Source organism: Acanthaster planci, linkage group LG06, assembly GCF_054643075.1.
Source record: "Acanthaster planci isolate LZ-2023a linkage group LG06, COTS_SCS, whole genome shotgun sequence".
NCBI classification, from domain to species: Eukaryota; Metazoa; Echinodermata; class Asteroidea; order Valvatida; family Acanthasteridae; genus Acanthaster; species Acanthaster planci.
The window spans coordinates 13,355,424-13,371,525 of record NC_141782.1 but is presented as its reverse complement, the minus strand read 5'-3'; the positions used below and the strand labels follow the sequence as shown (position 1 = coordinate 13,371,525).

Here is a 16,102-nt window from a genome sequence, read left to right as displayed (position 1 = left end):
CTCTCGTCGCAGTTTCGTCTATAACAGGGTAGCACGTCTATATGATTCCTCCATTCTAAGATCCCTTTCAGGGTTTCAGTCCCTATCATATGCTAATACATTGCTGCTGTTATAGTAACTAAGATAAACGATATTTGTACATCATTAGGTTTCCTGATGTGACGTAAACGGGAAAAAAAGATGGTGAATGAAGTTTTAGTTTGATGTGTACAATAAACATGTCCATGGAGATGGTATTAAGACTTGCAGACGGTAGAGAATAAAAAACGCCTGACGACATTGCCTTCAAGGTGTTGAGTCCCAGTTGTATTTAGAACCTCACTAAGAAAACAAATATATCCTACACGGTATTACTGCAAGCTACTCTACGTTTACCATGTAGGGCTGCATTTCTGTGAGGGGCTTAGTCCCCCGAGTCAGTTCATTTACTAGACTGCGGCCTCATAGCCACTTATTTCTGAAACGGTCAAGTGCTTCTCCATTTGGGAAGTTTGAAATGATTGGGTGGTACGGTTTGGTGTTCAGAACTTGCAGTCTGGAATGAATTACATACAAACATTCTATTGGAGTTCGTTTGCGTTGTTATGGTAACGAGGGGAGGATCAGGGTGACTTGTTTTCAAAGGATCAGGGCCACATTTTGGAATGATATTGTGTGTGCAGTACATGATTGGCTAGGCATTCAATGCGAGAAGTTGGACAAGTTGTGATTTCAGTCAAGTCAGTACCCCTGAAGGGAAACCATCGCTCGAAAAAAAAAATCCAAGATTGGTCTCGCCCATCTCGTTCATCATCATGTTCCCTTGGAAAATATCTCCTGTGGCTGTGCTGGTGATTCTCCAAATGTGTGCTAGAAGGAGCTTAGCATGTCGACTCGGTAAAGCGACGGCGGACCTCAGTAGCAGAATACCGCTGGAGGAGGGTGGGTATTACAGTTTCCAACAAGAAAAATCAATTAGATTTGTTGTTGTTTGTGTTGAGGATTCCAAAAGAGAATCTGAGATCTCAAGATATTTTCTAATCATTTCCTTATCAAGGGGTTTTAGTGAGATATCGCCATTTCTTACGACCAGTGGTTCGACTCGTGATTTAACAGTTGCCAAAAATTAGTCTTAATTTGTAATTTTATTCAAACTGAAACTTTTATTCAAAGCCCTTTCAACTTCAGTGAACGTATATTTTGAAACTGAACAGGACACCACTTGAGTTTCATTACTCATCACTTTGTAGTATTATTATATATTATTCTTCCGCCTGTATGCAAGGCCATGATACAGAGAGGACGTTTTTCTGGGTCTCACTTCGATCTTACAAAATTGACTTTGTACAATTGAAGGATCCAAACATGAATGCCAATTTTGCACATATTTATTTGTATTGCGAAACCCACCTCTGTTCCTGTGTACAATGTTACAATGTTTTGACGTGTGCGTGGCAATTTTTGTTCTGAAACGGAGAAAAATGAGTTTATGTCAAATTACAATAGTACAAATTCAACACCCCGATAAACCTTTTGACAGAGGTCTTGATTTCTCCAAGCGATGGCTCTTGCATGTCTGTTCGGAGTGGAACGGACCACTACGGGAAGATCCTTTCGTCGCACAGTACGAGCCAATCGCAGGACATCTTCAATATCTTCATCCATTGTGAGTACACGATGGAGTCAAAGCTACCATTCCAGCGGGTAATGTTGGACTTCAGGTGGTTCGATGTTTCCCAGAGGTGAGACGTCATCCCTTTTACAATTCAAATAGAAATCATTCGAGACACTAGCGTATTATATTCAGAGGTGTATCCTCAGGATAAAAATGATGACATGGCAGCGAAGTACATGCATACAGCGGCAAATACGAATTTCCTAAACTAGTTGGGACCAGGCATGTACCGTAGCCAGGAGTCATGATTAATGCAGTGATACACTGGTGAATGTAACCTGTGTGGTTCATGCAGAGGCATACAACCAAATTTGGAATCATTTGACCCCAATTTGGCGAAAATCATTCTTGCACAGCGCACATCTTTCCAAAAATGTATTATTTTTTCCGCTGCAGTGCTCCATACACGCGTGCTGGCATGTATGTAGACTTGAACTTCAAATGACTGTAACATCAAAACACGCGTCTGATTGAGTTCCGACTTCAAATTTGATGATGAGTATTTTTCATCATATGCCAGGTAAAATAAAATCGAGCATGGCACAGCCTATTTCTTAGGGGGGTGGCCCCCTTGCTGTGAGATGGGCCAAAATAAACCGGCTCTTTTAGGGTTAAAAACTCCTTGACTCTTCACCTTTTCCCTTTCAGATACCTGACAGACCCAACGTGCGAACATGCGAGCGTAACGTTCTACGACGGTCCTGATGGGGCGACGTCACCGGTACTACGTAACGCAACGTGCGGTAGCCAACGCCCCGCCTTGCTAACTTCAAGCCAATCAGCGCTGAGCATGCAAATTTATGCAAGCGGTAACCTGAGGGTAGTTGACTTCGTGGCAGTGTACTCCTCTTTCAGTAACGGTATTTAAGCATTTAAAATCTTACTATAAATGTTTAGTCATTCAATCAAAAATATAAAAGGCTGGTGAACACAGTTTCCTGTCCTTTTCCCCCAAAGAAATCATTTTAACCAAGTCCTATCTGCAAAAAAATGGTCTAATATTTTTTGATAGATATATTTTGTAACAGCAGCGAACAATCGGAGGAGCGCATTCTTTGCCAGTAGACCAACAGGTGCATCCCAAAGGATCTGTCATGTGACCGCCAGGGTGTGTCCAACCGTGGGGACGAGGACTACAGTGATCAGGTCAACGAGATAGCACCAGCTTTCTGCCCAGGTAAGCATTTCTCGAGAGAAACGGTCCTAGTGAATATATTACAAACAGATCTCTGCTGATCATTGCAGATAGTTTATTCAAACTAGGTAGTGTTTTACTTGTGCGTACTTGTAGATTTCGCAAAGATTCCACACTTACAGGTTTAGCACAAACGGTACATGCTAGCCACAGAATAGATATCATAGGAGTGGAATTCTTGGGTAGAAGAATTAAGAAATTAGGCCCAAGTTAAAAGGAGTCACCTGGGGTTGGTTAAGAACGTGTACATCACCTTTTTTGTCTTCCGTAAAGCAAACAATCTGTTTTTATCAATTAAATTCAAATTAGCTACATCTTTACTTCTTTCTCTCAGCGACGTATGATATTGACTGGACGCCTCTTCTCATTACTGTGGCTTGCATTGCAGCTCTTTCAATCCCATTACTTCTGTACTGGTGTTGCTGGCGACCAGGTTACATCCCCTGGTTGTGCTGTACGTTTCGGCGGCGGCGATGCTGCGAGTTGGGCGGGTGCTGCACCACTCCGAGCCGTCACCTCTGCCGCCGCACGTGCTCCTGCCGGGGTTATGCGGGCTGCACATGCACATGCTGCCCGGGGACCGTGGGGCCACAGCCGGGCGAAAAACCCTCAAGCAACCCGCACAGGCCGAGAAAGGTCGGCAGAGCCGAACTGATTCCCCAATCAAGAGGAAGGCGGCATGTTGATTCGCCCAGTAATGTCTTTGTTATCATGGAGGACCCTCGAGAGCCAAACGGTGAAAAGGGTCGGAAACAGCAGAAACCCGTTTTGAAAAAGGAGGCCTTACACGTCGCTGATCATAGACCTCATCCCAGAGACCACGGCAACACGGGAAGATATGTCTCCCCCGAAGAAAAATCACCAAATTCACCTCAGGATCTCGCCACTAAACCCGGCTCCGCTATCACCAAAAACAAACCCTTCAAGATTTATCCCATCATGCCAGTCAATCTGGGCAGTGAGACTATGAAACCGATGCGAGGACCACCAGATGTTCAAGGGGACCCTTCCTGGCGCAACCAGGGATTTGCTCAAGATGATGTTGGAGGGCCGCCAGCTTTCTCCCCCTCCAAAAAGATGTACAGTGACGGTGGGCATGTCAGAGAGGGCCGTTGACTTTCCTGTCTTGTTTGAGAGAGTGAAACTGAATATCATATTTTTCCAACCAAAATGATCAGTGTTTGCCAAATCAATTTAAAGTTGCTCTTGCAAGTTTACTTAATTTGACAAGTATTGAAGGTTGACTCCTAAATATATGCTTTTCCTTCACTAGGCCACACTACTGGGGAGAACATCAATCATCAAACAGAAAAATGAAATAAATTTGTCCAGTACAATTTCTTATTTTTTTAAACTTTATCCTCGAAATTCTCTTGTAGAAACCAGATAATAAGAAACCCGTATGAGGTTGAAATATGTTTAGATGAGGCAACAACCTCTCTCTCTCTCTAGCTCTAAGGTTGTTGGTACAGTACCTTGCGACGACCAACCTGGTACCTCGGATAGAAGTCATATCCAAACACTATAGAGTACCGAAGTGAATACGTCACGCGCACAATTAGTGTGTAAAAGGCATTAGCGCGAGAACCAGCGCGTGAACCAACACGCGCGCGTACTCCATTCGTTTGCACTACACTTTCTGGTTCCAAGTGACGTCACACTTTGGTACTCTAAGCAGGGGACTATTTACATTGTGGGCATCCACTACAAAGGCGCAGTACAGTACAAGGCCATGGCCGTAGTCCTAATTAGTGTCACATTTAATTAAAATAACTTCTGAGTAAAATTTTCCATCAAAATTTAATATGCTTTTCCGTGTATACCGACTTACTTTTCAACCGAACACAAGAAATGTACGGCTCGAATTCTCGATATTTTTGTTTCCGTTCCCTACCAACCACTGGGTCAATATTACTCAGAAATACTCAAAGATTTTTGGCATCATACCTCAAAACCACTTTTTTCTTCCTGATTTGATAAAATTACCTCTGGAACGTTCAACTAAATCCTGTAGAAAATGAAACAAAACCACAAGCTTGATAGATTTCGTGCACATTGCTGTCAGTTTAATATTTTTAAAATTATTTGCTGTTGACTGCTTCAAACGATTAAAAATAGCTTTAGCTTTGTCTTGGAAAGAAATAATAATAATGAAATCCCTGAACGGCGAAATACTTTATTGCTAAATTGGTAAGTGTTTCCTGGACAATAATTTCTCTCAATATAGACCTGCAAATGTATATAATTATTTCAATGAAATGGTGAAATTCTAAAAACCAATGTCGTTAATTTCCCTATATTTCCGTTCATTGTTGAGATATTGTTAGGCTGTATTTTAAAGTTGATTCTTTAAGCTGTTTCTATATTTTTTATATCAATACATGATTCTTGATGTTTCGCAGATCTTAACAATGATCATAATTACGTGTCAAAGAACTCTATATCAAAAGAAAAGTTTGTTATCTTCACATTGGTATCAATAACAGTGAGTTATGTTTTTAGAACAAATAGTTTCAAAATAAAAAATGGATTTGTTCAAGTTCAGTCAGCAGATCACTGGTCACTCGAATATCAATGATGAATGCAAACTGGAAGCGAACAACAATAAGGGATTATAATATGGCTTTCAGATTCAGTGGAAAAAGCAACAGCTCCAACTCGACATTTTGACCAGCATGCCTTGACCACCCTCGGGAAAATGTCCGGGCAATGCAGCTGACATTCCAGTGGGTAGTGTCATCACAGGGTGCAGCACCAGGGATCGGCCCCTGGAAGAACGAAACTGAAACACCGGATCCCACAAGAAGACTCTGGAGCGGATTGACCGCGTGGGCGCCGACCACAGACCGCTAACGGACCAACGATCTCGGAAGCAGGAGGATTGAAAGGAGCGAGAGAACTGACTGACACAGCCATGCATGGGAGACTTCGAATGCAGGGGCTCACCAGTCAATTGCAAACCAAGGAAGGTGGATGATCATGAGATGCAGGAGACTCAATGGCTGGCAGGAGAGGGGGACAGGTGTTACCGAGATGGCACACTTGAGAGATGATGTCGCACTTGCGGGTCTTGTTGTCTTCTCGAGTGTAGTGTGACCCAAGATCTTATCAAAATGATTTCCTTTTACATCTAAGACCACAGGACGTGTCGGGATTCCTAAAAGTGTTGGCAGTCAAGATTGATTGTCGAGCTTGGTTGTCACTGAGCCGAGGTCTGAGAAAGGCTGCCGTGTACTGCATCATCAATCGAGTTTAGTGAAAGGGCATATTCAGGTTTTCATCAGCACAAAGGCCATATTCTACTGCATATCCACTACAGACACAGGGCAGCTGTTTTGACTCCTTTCAGTAACAATAAGCGTTTGGGATCCTAAAAACGACACCTCAAGACAAAATTTGCCGTGACGTCGACAAACTGCAATCGTGGTATGAAGTTTGACCCACCATGCATTAACAGGTGGGTGCAAGTAGCTTCAAACCAGTGGGCAGTCTGAGACGCAGACGAGCCTGTCAAGAGGGGTTTGACATCGACCCAATACTGCATGACCGTGGACGACTGGAGCACATACCCTGCATATTTATATACAGCAAAAAACACGACGTAGAACATGGATCTGTCATGCTGACACATCAACGACACTCCAGCGACACACCACAGCCACACACAGCCCCTATGCATAATTCGGATATGAAGAGACACTCGGTCACCAACGCGCTCGAATCAACCCCACCCCATCCCCAACTGCCACGACTACCTAATCAATTCAAACTGAATCCCCGAAAAGCATAGGAAGACTACGCTGTCGCTGTCTGTCGCCACTAAGCGTAGATAACAAGATCTACCGTCTAAATACTCTCCATTGTTAACAGCTTTTAAACACCTTTCGAATGGAAGGGAATCTGCTTCCAGTTTCCATGTAGATGATAGAAACGTTTGAGGAAACAGATCCAAACTACCAACTAGACTCGAAGATCAACATTAAAGAGTGACAATAAAGAACTCATTTCTACTTATACCTTTTCCCCTTTATGAAAGCATTTTCAGATTAAAACTATGCAAAAAGCATTTCAACGTGGCACTGAGAAACACCAGTGATCCCTGGGAACACTCATCTGAAGAGGCCAAGTTCAACCTCAACAATACTTAGTCCCCTCTCGTTCAAGTTAGGCAGTCCCCTGCAGCTCACACTCACAGTCACCTCCCACCTCAGTTTGTGACAGACTGGTGCACCTTCCGTACTCGAAGACCCCCACTGTCTCCATTAGTGCGTTCCCGCAACCCTCAACCCTTTCCCTCCTGAGGCAGTCAGCGTATCAGCGGTCTGCGGTTGTCGTCCGCCCCGTCAATCCTCTCCGGGATCTTTATGCAGGTCCCGCTATTTCTGGTTCCGAACTCCTGCGGACTGACCCCTGCTGAAGCATCCCGGACAGCACTACCCACAGGAGTGCCGTCCACAACGCTCAGGCATTTTCTGAAGATGGTCAGAACACACTGAACGAAACTCCCGAGCTGCAGTCCATGGGACAATTCTTTAGAGGTCTTGTACTTCTTCTTCACCCTCAGCACCTGCGTGCAAAACGAAGCAGTGAATGAACCTTCATTAAAATCGTTTACTTTTAATTGAAGCTTATGCAAGAACAACTCGTTTGAAGCTTTATGCAAACACATGGCATAATTTTCAGGCTGATGTGTTGTTACCTTTTCCCTTGATTTCTTTCTTCCCTGGAGTGACCTACTTCCCCACGATGGATGGCCAGATTTCCCGCTGATTCCTGATTTGATCTTTCGATGAAGACTAAACATAGACGATAGACGAAGCCAGCACCGGTTAGCATGACAGATTTCTTAAAATACGCTCACACTTATTCGGGAGATTTCTAGTAAACACTGCTCTATGAATTTACGTTGATAAAAATGGAAAATTTAGACCTAAAAGGCAATAAGAAGAAACAACACTTAGAAAGAAGGGGAGAGTAGGAAGATGAAACAATACTTTATCTTACCGTGCGTCCCCTGACTTGGAATGAACCATTGCACTAGAAGTGAATCAAAAGCAAAAATTTGCATTGAGTGCAGTTAGGAATTCGATGACACGGTACTGAGGTACTGTGAAGAACTGATAAGTTTACCCAGACTTTACTTAGGAAAGTATGCAATATTTCTAAGACGTGGAAATCAGCTAAGGTGGTGGTGGTGGCGGGGGGGTTACATTTCTTGAGTAGCCCCAGTGATCCAGGGAAATTTAGGAAAATACTCAAAAGAATTAAAGGCCTGGGACTCACCCTCTCTACATGAGATTTCGGACACAGCATGGTGGCCATGCAGCCTTCTTAGGCAAGAAAAAATGGGTGAACCATTTGAAACAAGGTTTTCAAAGGTAGAATAAGACTGGTTTCAAAAAATGGTGCATGCAGTTTCTGTACAAGAAGGTCGGGCACCATGCTGTTCCTAAACTGATTCAGTACGATCCACAGATCCACTATTCAGCGCGTACATCATTACCAACTACGTCCAAGATCTGAGATCATGAACTCGCACTTCAATTTCCTTCACTACGCTCTTCCCTCTGCTTCACATTGCTTCTAATTAAAATCCACTTCAGCGTTCACAGATTCAAGTGAACTTTGCCGAGTTACAGCGTGCTGATGTGGATACACTTATACAGGAAGTTTAGTTTGTATTTACTTTTCACTTTGGGGCTTGATCGGGTGGATTTCGGGGGCCAGCTGCCTTCACGGTTTTCATTGCTGCAAGCCGACTGCAGCAGAGATTTGCTGACTAGTACTACAGATATTGTAGGAGATGGATTAGAAGAAGAACAAAGTGTTTGGTGAAATATTGTAGCCAAATGAAGTATTACTTAGTGCAGATGTAGACTCACTATATAAACCTGGGACACTCGAGATTCAGGGGAGAGGGTGTATCAGCTAATTACAGAATATGTCCAACGAAAGAACGGTGATCCTCTGCACACAGTCATCAACAGAGGAATTCTGCTGTTCAGCCAAAGTGTATAATTATGTGGCCCACGTGCATGGTATGGTGTTAGTATTGATTAGCCTATTGATCGGCCTATTGACAAATGTCATATTCAACGAGGCAGTTAAGCCTTGACCACAGCTGTAAGCGTAATAGTATACACAATCTGTAGGCTTTAGTAGGAGAGTTAAGAATGGTTTGTCCAGTTACGCTTGAGACGTGGCTAGAAATACGTGGTTCACAACATGTTCACAGAGGAACACTTTGCCATAAAGGATTATCAAGATGCGCACTACCAGAAGTGTTTACAGAATGGCGAGAGTTGCAACATGAACGTCCCTATGTTTGGAACCAAAATGGTGCATCATAACGTCAGTGCACATGGACAGTAAGCTCATAATAGTTGCATGCTATATTGCATATTCTCTCGACACACAGCTCAACTACAGTTCATGATGAGTGATATATTTCGGGACAAGAACAATTGTGGCTTAATAAAGACATCCAGCCTCTGTGTTCTGAATGTACTTATCCCAGCTGCTCCTCTTTCAACCAAGCTTCCCTTAGGTACTGATATTACCTTTGGATTTTCTCAGTGGAACAAACCAGCTAACCCCCTTCCCTACCAACAAAGGAGACAAAAGATGGTTAATACAAAGCTAGGCGAAGAAACTGATCTGGAAACAGAGAGATAAAATTGAGCCATTTGTTTCCCACAGATTTCCTGATTTGGATGGAATTAAAAACGGCACAGGTGTGAAGTTATGAAACAATTATTCTATCCCATCATCCAAGTCACCCATTTGAGTCAGAATAAAGGATTACAAACACTGCTTTAATCGATAAAACACGGAAGAGGGTTTCGTTTTACATCTGTACCACTGTCGAAAAAACAGAAATTCTCGACTTTTTGAAGTCAGCATTCAAATTACACTATTGTGAAGGTATTAGAAATCAGTGTTCTGATTGAAAGATCGGATCACTGTGAACCTGCCGTTTCTACAATCTAAGATTTGCTCAGAACTGCATGTTATTTTCGCTACACAAATTCACCCAAATACACTAATGGACAGTGGCGCATCCAGCTTTTGATGTCAGGGGGACAAATTCAAAAGCAAATGCACTTATAGGCCCATTCAACATGATAACGGGGGAGAAAAATATAGTCTATTTAGTTGATAAATAAATACATGTATACCGATTAGTTTCTTTCCTGTTCACCTATGAAGTACTCTCAGGTGAAAAAAAAAATTGAAAAAAAATTCCCTCCAGGGGGCAAGTTCACCCTTTCTCCCCTCCCGCTGGAGTACGCTAGTAATAGAGGAGTCTACCCAGCTTTCACCATATGCCTTGGCACTCATCTTCAGGGACACTTACCTGGGTTTTCCTTGTACTCCAACGTCGTGAAATCTGGCGTGAAGGGCGAGCTCCCTCCATCCGACATTGAACGAGATCTCTGGCGGGGTTCTTTCGCTCTGGCGGGTCGGACCGGGAAATGTTTTGCTGTGTATGGAGCAAGATACGTAAGACTGATGTTGCACTATTATTTGAGAATTTGTTCGTTTCATTTCTTCAAGAGTAGAAAGTGATTGAATTCATTTGGATCTACTGCGGTATGAAAGCAAAACGAATATTTGGATATTTTGCCCGTCCACATTTTGCATCAGATCCTCTCAAGGCTGCTTGAAGATTGCTGGAATTAATCAGCAAGTGAGTCAATGTCATACCAATTTGTCAAAATAGCATTGGCCATCCTAAGTGGCATCTGATATGTGGTTTATTATGCGGAACATTACCAGTGGTTCCAAAAAAAAAGAGAAAGAATAAATTAAAGAGCGCGTTCTTGCTTTTCTTGATTCTCGTGGAAGAGGAAGGAGAATAAGTATAAGGCTGGTGAAATGCATGACTATATTAGGAACTTGCCTTGCTTAAGCCTGCTTGCCTGTTTAGATTTCTGGGCGATTGACGGTGGAGGATCAACCGAAGCTGTGAAATCTGAAGATTAAATATAAACTAGAAGGATTCTACGATAGTCCATGTAATTCTTTCCTCGTCTATTTTGATTATATCTCCTGTTTTATCCTATGTTAATGTTTTCTGTGTGTATTAACTTGTTTATTCAAATTTTGTGTGCTGTTTAAATGTTAATGGGTGTAATTTCATATATGTACATTGGGATAGTTATCAGTAGAAAAATGGGAAGAATTACCCAACTAATCTTACCCCATGTATAAATTAATGACTCTAATGAAATTTGCACGTCTTACTTCAACGTGGAACGGCAACCTACAATTTCCAGGATAATATCTGCCGTGCAGTTCAATCCATTTTGTCCTGAAAACCCAACGGCTTTTGGGGTCCAAATGTTACCAACTTAGGATTTCATGTTCCCTTGGTTGATTGTAGTATTATTTACCTGGGTCTTCTTTGGTCATTGTCTGAGCCGTTCGAGGAATTATGACTTGGTCATCACATTCCAGAACATGCCGACTTTGTAGGCTACATGTATCTTCGGCATCAGTTTGCACTGTCGCTGAGTTGGAACGGAACGGGGTAAGCATTACATTTTAAATCCAAAAGGCAACGTTTCCTAAAGACTGGATTCCAATTAAACGAGAGTATCATTAATTGCCTTGTTAACTAAATTTGGTGATTTCTTAAATGTGAACTGAAAACCTATCCCGTGAGTATCTGTGAGAAAACTGTTTGAGGGTTTCTTGCTGTCCAGCGCTGACCACGATCATCATTTTTCTTTAGAATATTTATCAGCATCATAGATGAAGCTGGATAAAAACAGGTTGGTAGCAGAGAACTACTCATAATTTTGAATTATGTCAGTACGTCATTAAATTTTTTATGACAATGCCTGACTACATTCCTAAGCATCTTTGGAATGTGAATTATATATTTACAAAGTTACAAGGTTTTAACAAGCTAAGACATTTTGGGGGCCAAACATGAATTGTTGGACTGCATGTTTTACAAAGAGCCACTTTTCCATTCACAATTGATCTACAAGCATATGGTCATTCGATAAACTTGCCTGCTGGCTTTTTCTCGTCATTTGGATTACTTTGATGTTCCCGAACGACAGCCAATTCCTGAAGTGGTGGAAAATCAGCTGAATTCTGGACAATCAGCGAAACTGTGGGTTTGAAAAGGAAATCATATTTTCCCAATATGTGCGATTCTTTTTAGTACGGGTTGATTAATTTTATTGGAACCAATGTCTTCTTAAATGCGCAGATCAATGATTTATCAATCATGAACAGGCTAAAAAAAAAACACAACAAACCACAGCCCTGTTCGTGAAGGGGGACAGGAACTCGACCTCATATTAACTTGCCTTGGTTACAGTAACATATATTTCCCCTTCACGGTAAAGTTCATTGCATAAGACACAAAATACGTATCAGAACATCAGATGAACTAATCATTTACCTGGTTCAGTTTTGTTGGGTGGCTGAGGGGTCCTAACTGTAACAGGGAGGCCATCATACCCCTGCAGTGATCGAATATTTAGCAAAGCGTCTCCATCGATTGCCGCAATTACTGTGATGGAATTTAAGAACAGTCCTCGTTTTTGTCATTTTATAATGACAGTTTGTCATGATGAATAAGTTTTAAACCTAACTGACAATAAAGTTGCCCTTTCAAGTCTTTGATTTCGGCTAATTGTAAGCTGGAAACTGCATCTAAATGAAAAAGAAATTGCTGGGGAAAAGTATCTGTGCAGTTCTATTCAGAGTTATATTTCAATCACTTTCTAAAATATTTCTTTGTTTTGGAATTTTGAACTCTTAAATTTAATGCCTTACATTTTATATCACTATACCTTGGGTACTTGTACATATATTCAATATTTATTTATTATATCTATTTGTTGTACTCTGGCTCAAGGCTTTCTTGCTGATGGCACATGTCCGGGGACTTCACTTTAAAAACTATTTTTTACGTCCTGCTGTCAGAGGCTATTTTCCCCCTTTATTCTTAATCTTCGAAATACTCATTGGCTGTAGAATTTCGATGACGACATTTATATCCTTTCTGTGGAATTTTGCGATCAGATCCTCGTTTGGTTACATGGATTAATTATTGTAAGAAATGTAACATCGCCCATGACAACTCAAAGAAAACTTCCAAAAGCCAATCTGAGTTATAAAAAGATGAAACTCACATGAGCATTCATTATCTCTGGAAATACAACCAAGCTAAAAATAGACTTAGAAATAGAAGGCAACCCTCCAAAACATCTAGTAAAACAATATTACACACGCACTTTGGAAATAAATATGTTGATAAAACTGTGTTTCTGTAATAATAATATGAAAGAAATTAAACATTTAAAAACGAATTCAGAAAACTTGAAAGTTAACAAGGCTGAAAATTAAGGAAACACTCAGACGTATCTTAGATGACACAAAAGTGCATAAGACATGGGATAGGCCTACGAGGGTTAGTATTACTTACTTTCATCTGTGTCCCTGTTCTCGTTTATTTCGCCCTCCTCAGGTGGTGAGTCATCAGGAGGAGCTGCAACAAGTACAATGCCACCGTCTTCACTCTTGATGCCTCATTTCAAACATTTTTTAAGACTAAGACATAATGACAGCAATGCGTGAAAGTTTAAAAATGCTTCAGTAAACTTTCTCTGTTCTCACCATGTTCCTTGCTGGACTTGGTGCAAAGATCCCACACAGCCGTCAAGAGCCACACCAGCAGGGAAGGCCAAACGCCAGGCAGTAGAATGGCCACCACCGTTTGGCACATGAAGTCCCTGCGGCTCGGCAAGACGTCTTGCAGGAGGCTGGAATCCCAGAGCACCGTCCGCTGGTGTTGTTGGCGGCGGCAGTAGCCTGGAACTGCCCGGTGGACTCTCCAGGGTTTCCTCCTGAGTCTGTGGTGTGGAATGCCCCCTCGGAGAAGGATGAACACCGGCACCAGCACTCCCGACAAGATGGTGAAGGCATCGAGAGGCTGGTGGCCGGTGCTGGGCTGCTGGATATCCTCCTCCTGCTCAGTGATCCAAGGGCTGCTCCTTGGGCAGGTGTCGCTAGGAGCCCCGCAGGTGGTATTGCAGGACTTCTCGGTGGACCAGACGCCAGGCAGGATGGATGGTAAAATCCCGCCATCAGACACCTCGTCCAGGTGACTGGGTGTCTGGTTCTCACCTGCCCTCACAGCTGATGTCACCAGCCAGACTAGAGGATGGTTTGCCAGACAAGTCCCAGGATTTGTGTAAAAGAACTGGCTATCCGTAAGTCGAGTCCCATCCTCCGGCGGGCGAGGAAACGGCACTGGGGGTAGTGCGAGGCGATCGAAAGAGAGCTGGAGCTGTCGATATGCGCCTCGGTCTGCAAGGCGCGTGCGGTTTTCAGTATAGGAGTGACCGATGGCGCAAAGGGGCTGCACTTTCGGCGGTTCTACCAGTACATCAGTGTAAAACAGTCCTGTCATCAAGCCAACAGTCACTGCCACTCCCCAGCAAGGCACTTGCTGAAATGCGTTCATTCTTTTGGAAGTTTTTGAAGGGTTCTTAGACGGCGCGCAAGCGTAAAAGAAGACTGAACGAAACTCCTGCTTTCTGTTGACAAAGACGCGCGTACACAGTTACTGCGCAATTTGCGTATGTACAACCTTTTCCCCACGGGCTGCTTACGCCCAGGGCACGGTGAGAGCCAGCATGGACAGCAAGGCTCATGGGAACGAGGCTTGCGTTATGTAAATTGATGATTATCGATTATGCTGTGACGTGCTCACAGAAACGCACTCAATACGCATGTGCAACTCGGCTAGTTAGGGGTTTTCGGAACCCTGGCTTTGTCTAGGTTATAAAGAAGGTCCTGCCTCAGGCTTCAGTTTCCTGTTATTTATTCTTCCTGAGTTTAGCTCAATGTGTCTGCGTTCTCTACTTTAGGTACACGGTGTCTAATGTGAAGCCCGTTATTTCCAGCGGAGATGAGGACTATCTCTTTGCAACAAAAACGTTTCCAAAAATGATTACGAGGCATGTGAGGAAGCGAAATCCTGAGACGAAGCCCAGATTAAGAAAAGGTTGCTGATGGGTACGGTCCAAGCAAGGAGAAGCTGTGCAAGGGTGTATTCCACCAAATTGTTGGATTTCTGTGCGCGAGCTCATTAGTATTTTGTGACCCCACGAGATTTTCACGATAAGACAGCCATAATCAGGAAGGATCCCAGAAATATTTCTGGATATCCCAAATTTAGGACCGATAGTTTCCAATTTGAAGTGTTTTTTTTTCACAAAAAGCCCCAAATTGTGAGCTTATTTTGGATAGAGGCGGGCGGCTACATTCAGACCTGAACGCGTAGTTTTATTACTATTTTGGGGGTATCTTCGGGGAAAGGCGAATTTTTTTTTTTCGTAGCTAACACCCATATAATGGAAACGAATCTTGATCTTCTGGCCCATAGTCTTGAATTTCCATTGAAAAAAAACGAGGCCAACCTCTTCCCGAGAGTCACCAGGCGGCGCCATTTTGGTCTGATTTTGCACTGTTTTCTATGGGCGCGTATTTGGTGTAATGCAAACCTAAGGTGTCAGAATGGCACGGCATTCAGTCAATACAATGTTGGGAACAGAAATCAAAACAGCCCAAACTTTCTACAAGATAACTTTTTTCTTTCTTCATCTTTTATTTCAGATCAAAAGGATCCTTTCAAACATGACATACTTCGAATATGAAGACTTTGACAAGTAATGTCTCTTTCTTTCTGTTATAAGTTATTATGGCATATTTGAGGAATCGATTTCAAGGAATCGAAAGTCTAGCCATTTGCTTCGGTACTCCTTTTTGTCACTCTATAAGATTTAGACAATTAGTGCTTCCCCTAATATGAAACGATGTATTGGATCAGCATAAGCCAGCCAGAAAAAAGAATCTTCGATGGTAATTGATTGATCTCTTTACACCGTACTCGAAATCTGGAACTTCTTAGGTAATCTGCCGTTATCGATTTCAAAGAACGATTAACCCGAGCCGTCAATGCTGCATTGAGCACTCCTTTATTCCGGTGAATACGTAATACGCGTCGTTTCTCGATAGTCCTCAACCAGTTTTTCAGCAATCTTATTGATACTGCAAATAAGAAAAAAATAAAGAAAGCACTTGTTTAAGTTTGGCTTATGGACTCACTCTATCATCACCAACTAAAAAACGAAAACGACGTAAGATCGTCAAACCTGCTTACACTGACATAAAGGAGTTTATTAGGAGAGCCTTTGGTGTCCGGAATGACGTCACTGGTTGCG

The 16,102-nt window shown here is 42.5% G+C and overlaps 2 protein-coding genes across 3 annotated transcripts; one reads left to right on the top strand and one right to left on the bottom strand.

Annotated features, from left to right (window-relative positions):
- The first annotated feature begins 662 nt into the window (after positions 1–662).
- LOC147798837 (uncharacterized) lies at positions 663–3,372 on the top strand. Its single transcript, XM_087138439.1, has 5 exons — positions 663–921; positions 1,520–1,721; positions 2,303–2,514; positions 2,667–2,831; positions 3,238–3,372. Exons 1-4 carry the CDS (start codon positions 795–797, stop codon positions 2,717–2,719), a joined length of 594 nt encoding a protein of 197 aa, XP_086994565.1. The 5' UTR covers positions 663–794; the 3' UTR covers positions 2,720–2,831; positions 3,238–3,372.
- Positions 3,373–4,889: 1,517 nt separating this feature from the next.
- LOC147798836 (uncharacterized) lies at positions 4,890–14,440 on the bottom strand. 2 transcript variants are annotated; one of them, XM_087138436.1, is made up of 12 exons: positions 13,491–14,438; positions 13,300–13,362; positions 12,271–12,381; positions 11,873–11,974; positions 11,246–11,362; positions 10,753–10,824; positions 10,207–10,332; positions 9,410–9,451; positions 8,536–8,634; positions 7,854–7,886; positions 7,549–7,645; positions 4,890–7,416 (listed from the first exon to the last, which is right to left on the bottom strand). In XM_087138436.1, the coding sequence occupies exons 1-12, from the start codon at positions 14,338–14,340 to the stop codon at positions 7,410–7,412; spliced, it is 1,719 nt and encodes a 572-aa protein (XP_086994562.1). In that variant the 5' UTR covers positions 14,341–14,438; the 3' UTR covers positions 4,890–7,409. The 2 variants fall into 2 exon arrangements, with proteins under 2 accessions (XP_086994562.1, XP_086994563.1); XM_087138437.1 differs by lacking the exon at positions 13,300–13,362 and having other exon boundaries at positions 13,491–14,440.
- Positions 14,441–16,102: the final 1,662 nt, after the last annotated feature.

Coding starts and splice junctions, on each gene's coding strand:
- LOC147798836 (XM_087138436.1), bottom strand. CDS start 14,340: ATGAACGCATTTCAGCAAGTGCCTTGCTGGGGAGTGGCAGTGACTGTT. Junction 10,333..10,752: donor GGCAAGCAGGCTTAAGCAAG/GCAAGTTCCTAA, acceptor CTCCATACACAG/CAAAACATTTCCCGGTCCGA. Junction 7,887..8,535: donor ATCAAGCCCCAAAGTGAAAA/GTAAATACAAAC, acceptor ATTCACTTCTAG/TGCAATGGTTCATTCCAAGT.
- LOC147798837 (XM_087138439.1), top strand. CDS start 795: ATGTTCCCTTGGAAAATATCTCCTGTGGCTGTGCTGGTGATTCTCCAA. Junction 1,722..2,302: donor TGGTTCGATGTTTCCCAGAG/GTGAGACGTCAT, acceptor TTTCCCTTTCAG/ATACCTGACAGACCCAACGT. Junction 2,515..2,666: donor GTACTCCTCTTTCAGTAACG/GTATTTAAGCAT, acceptor ATTTTTTGATAG/ATATATTTTGTAACAGCAGC.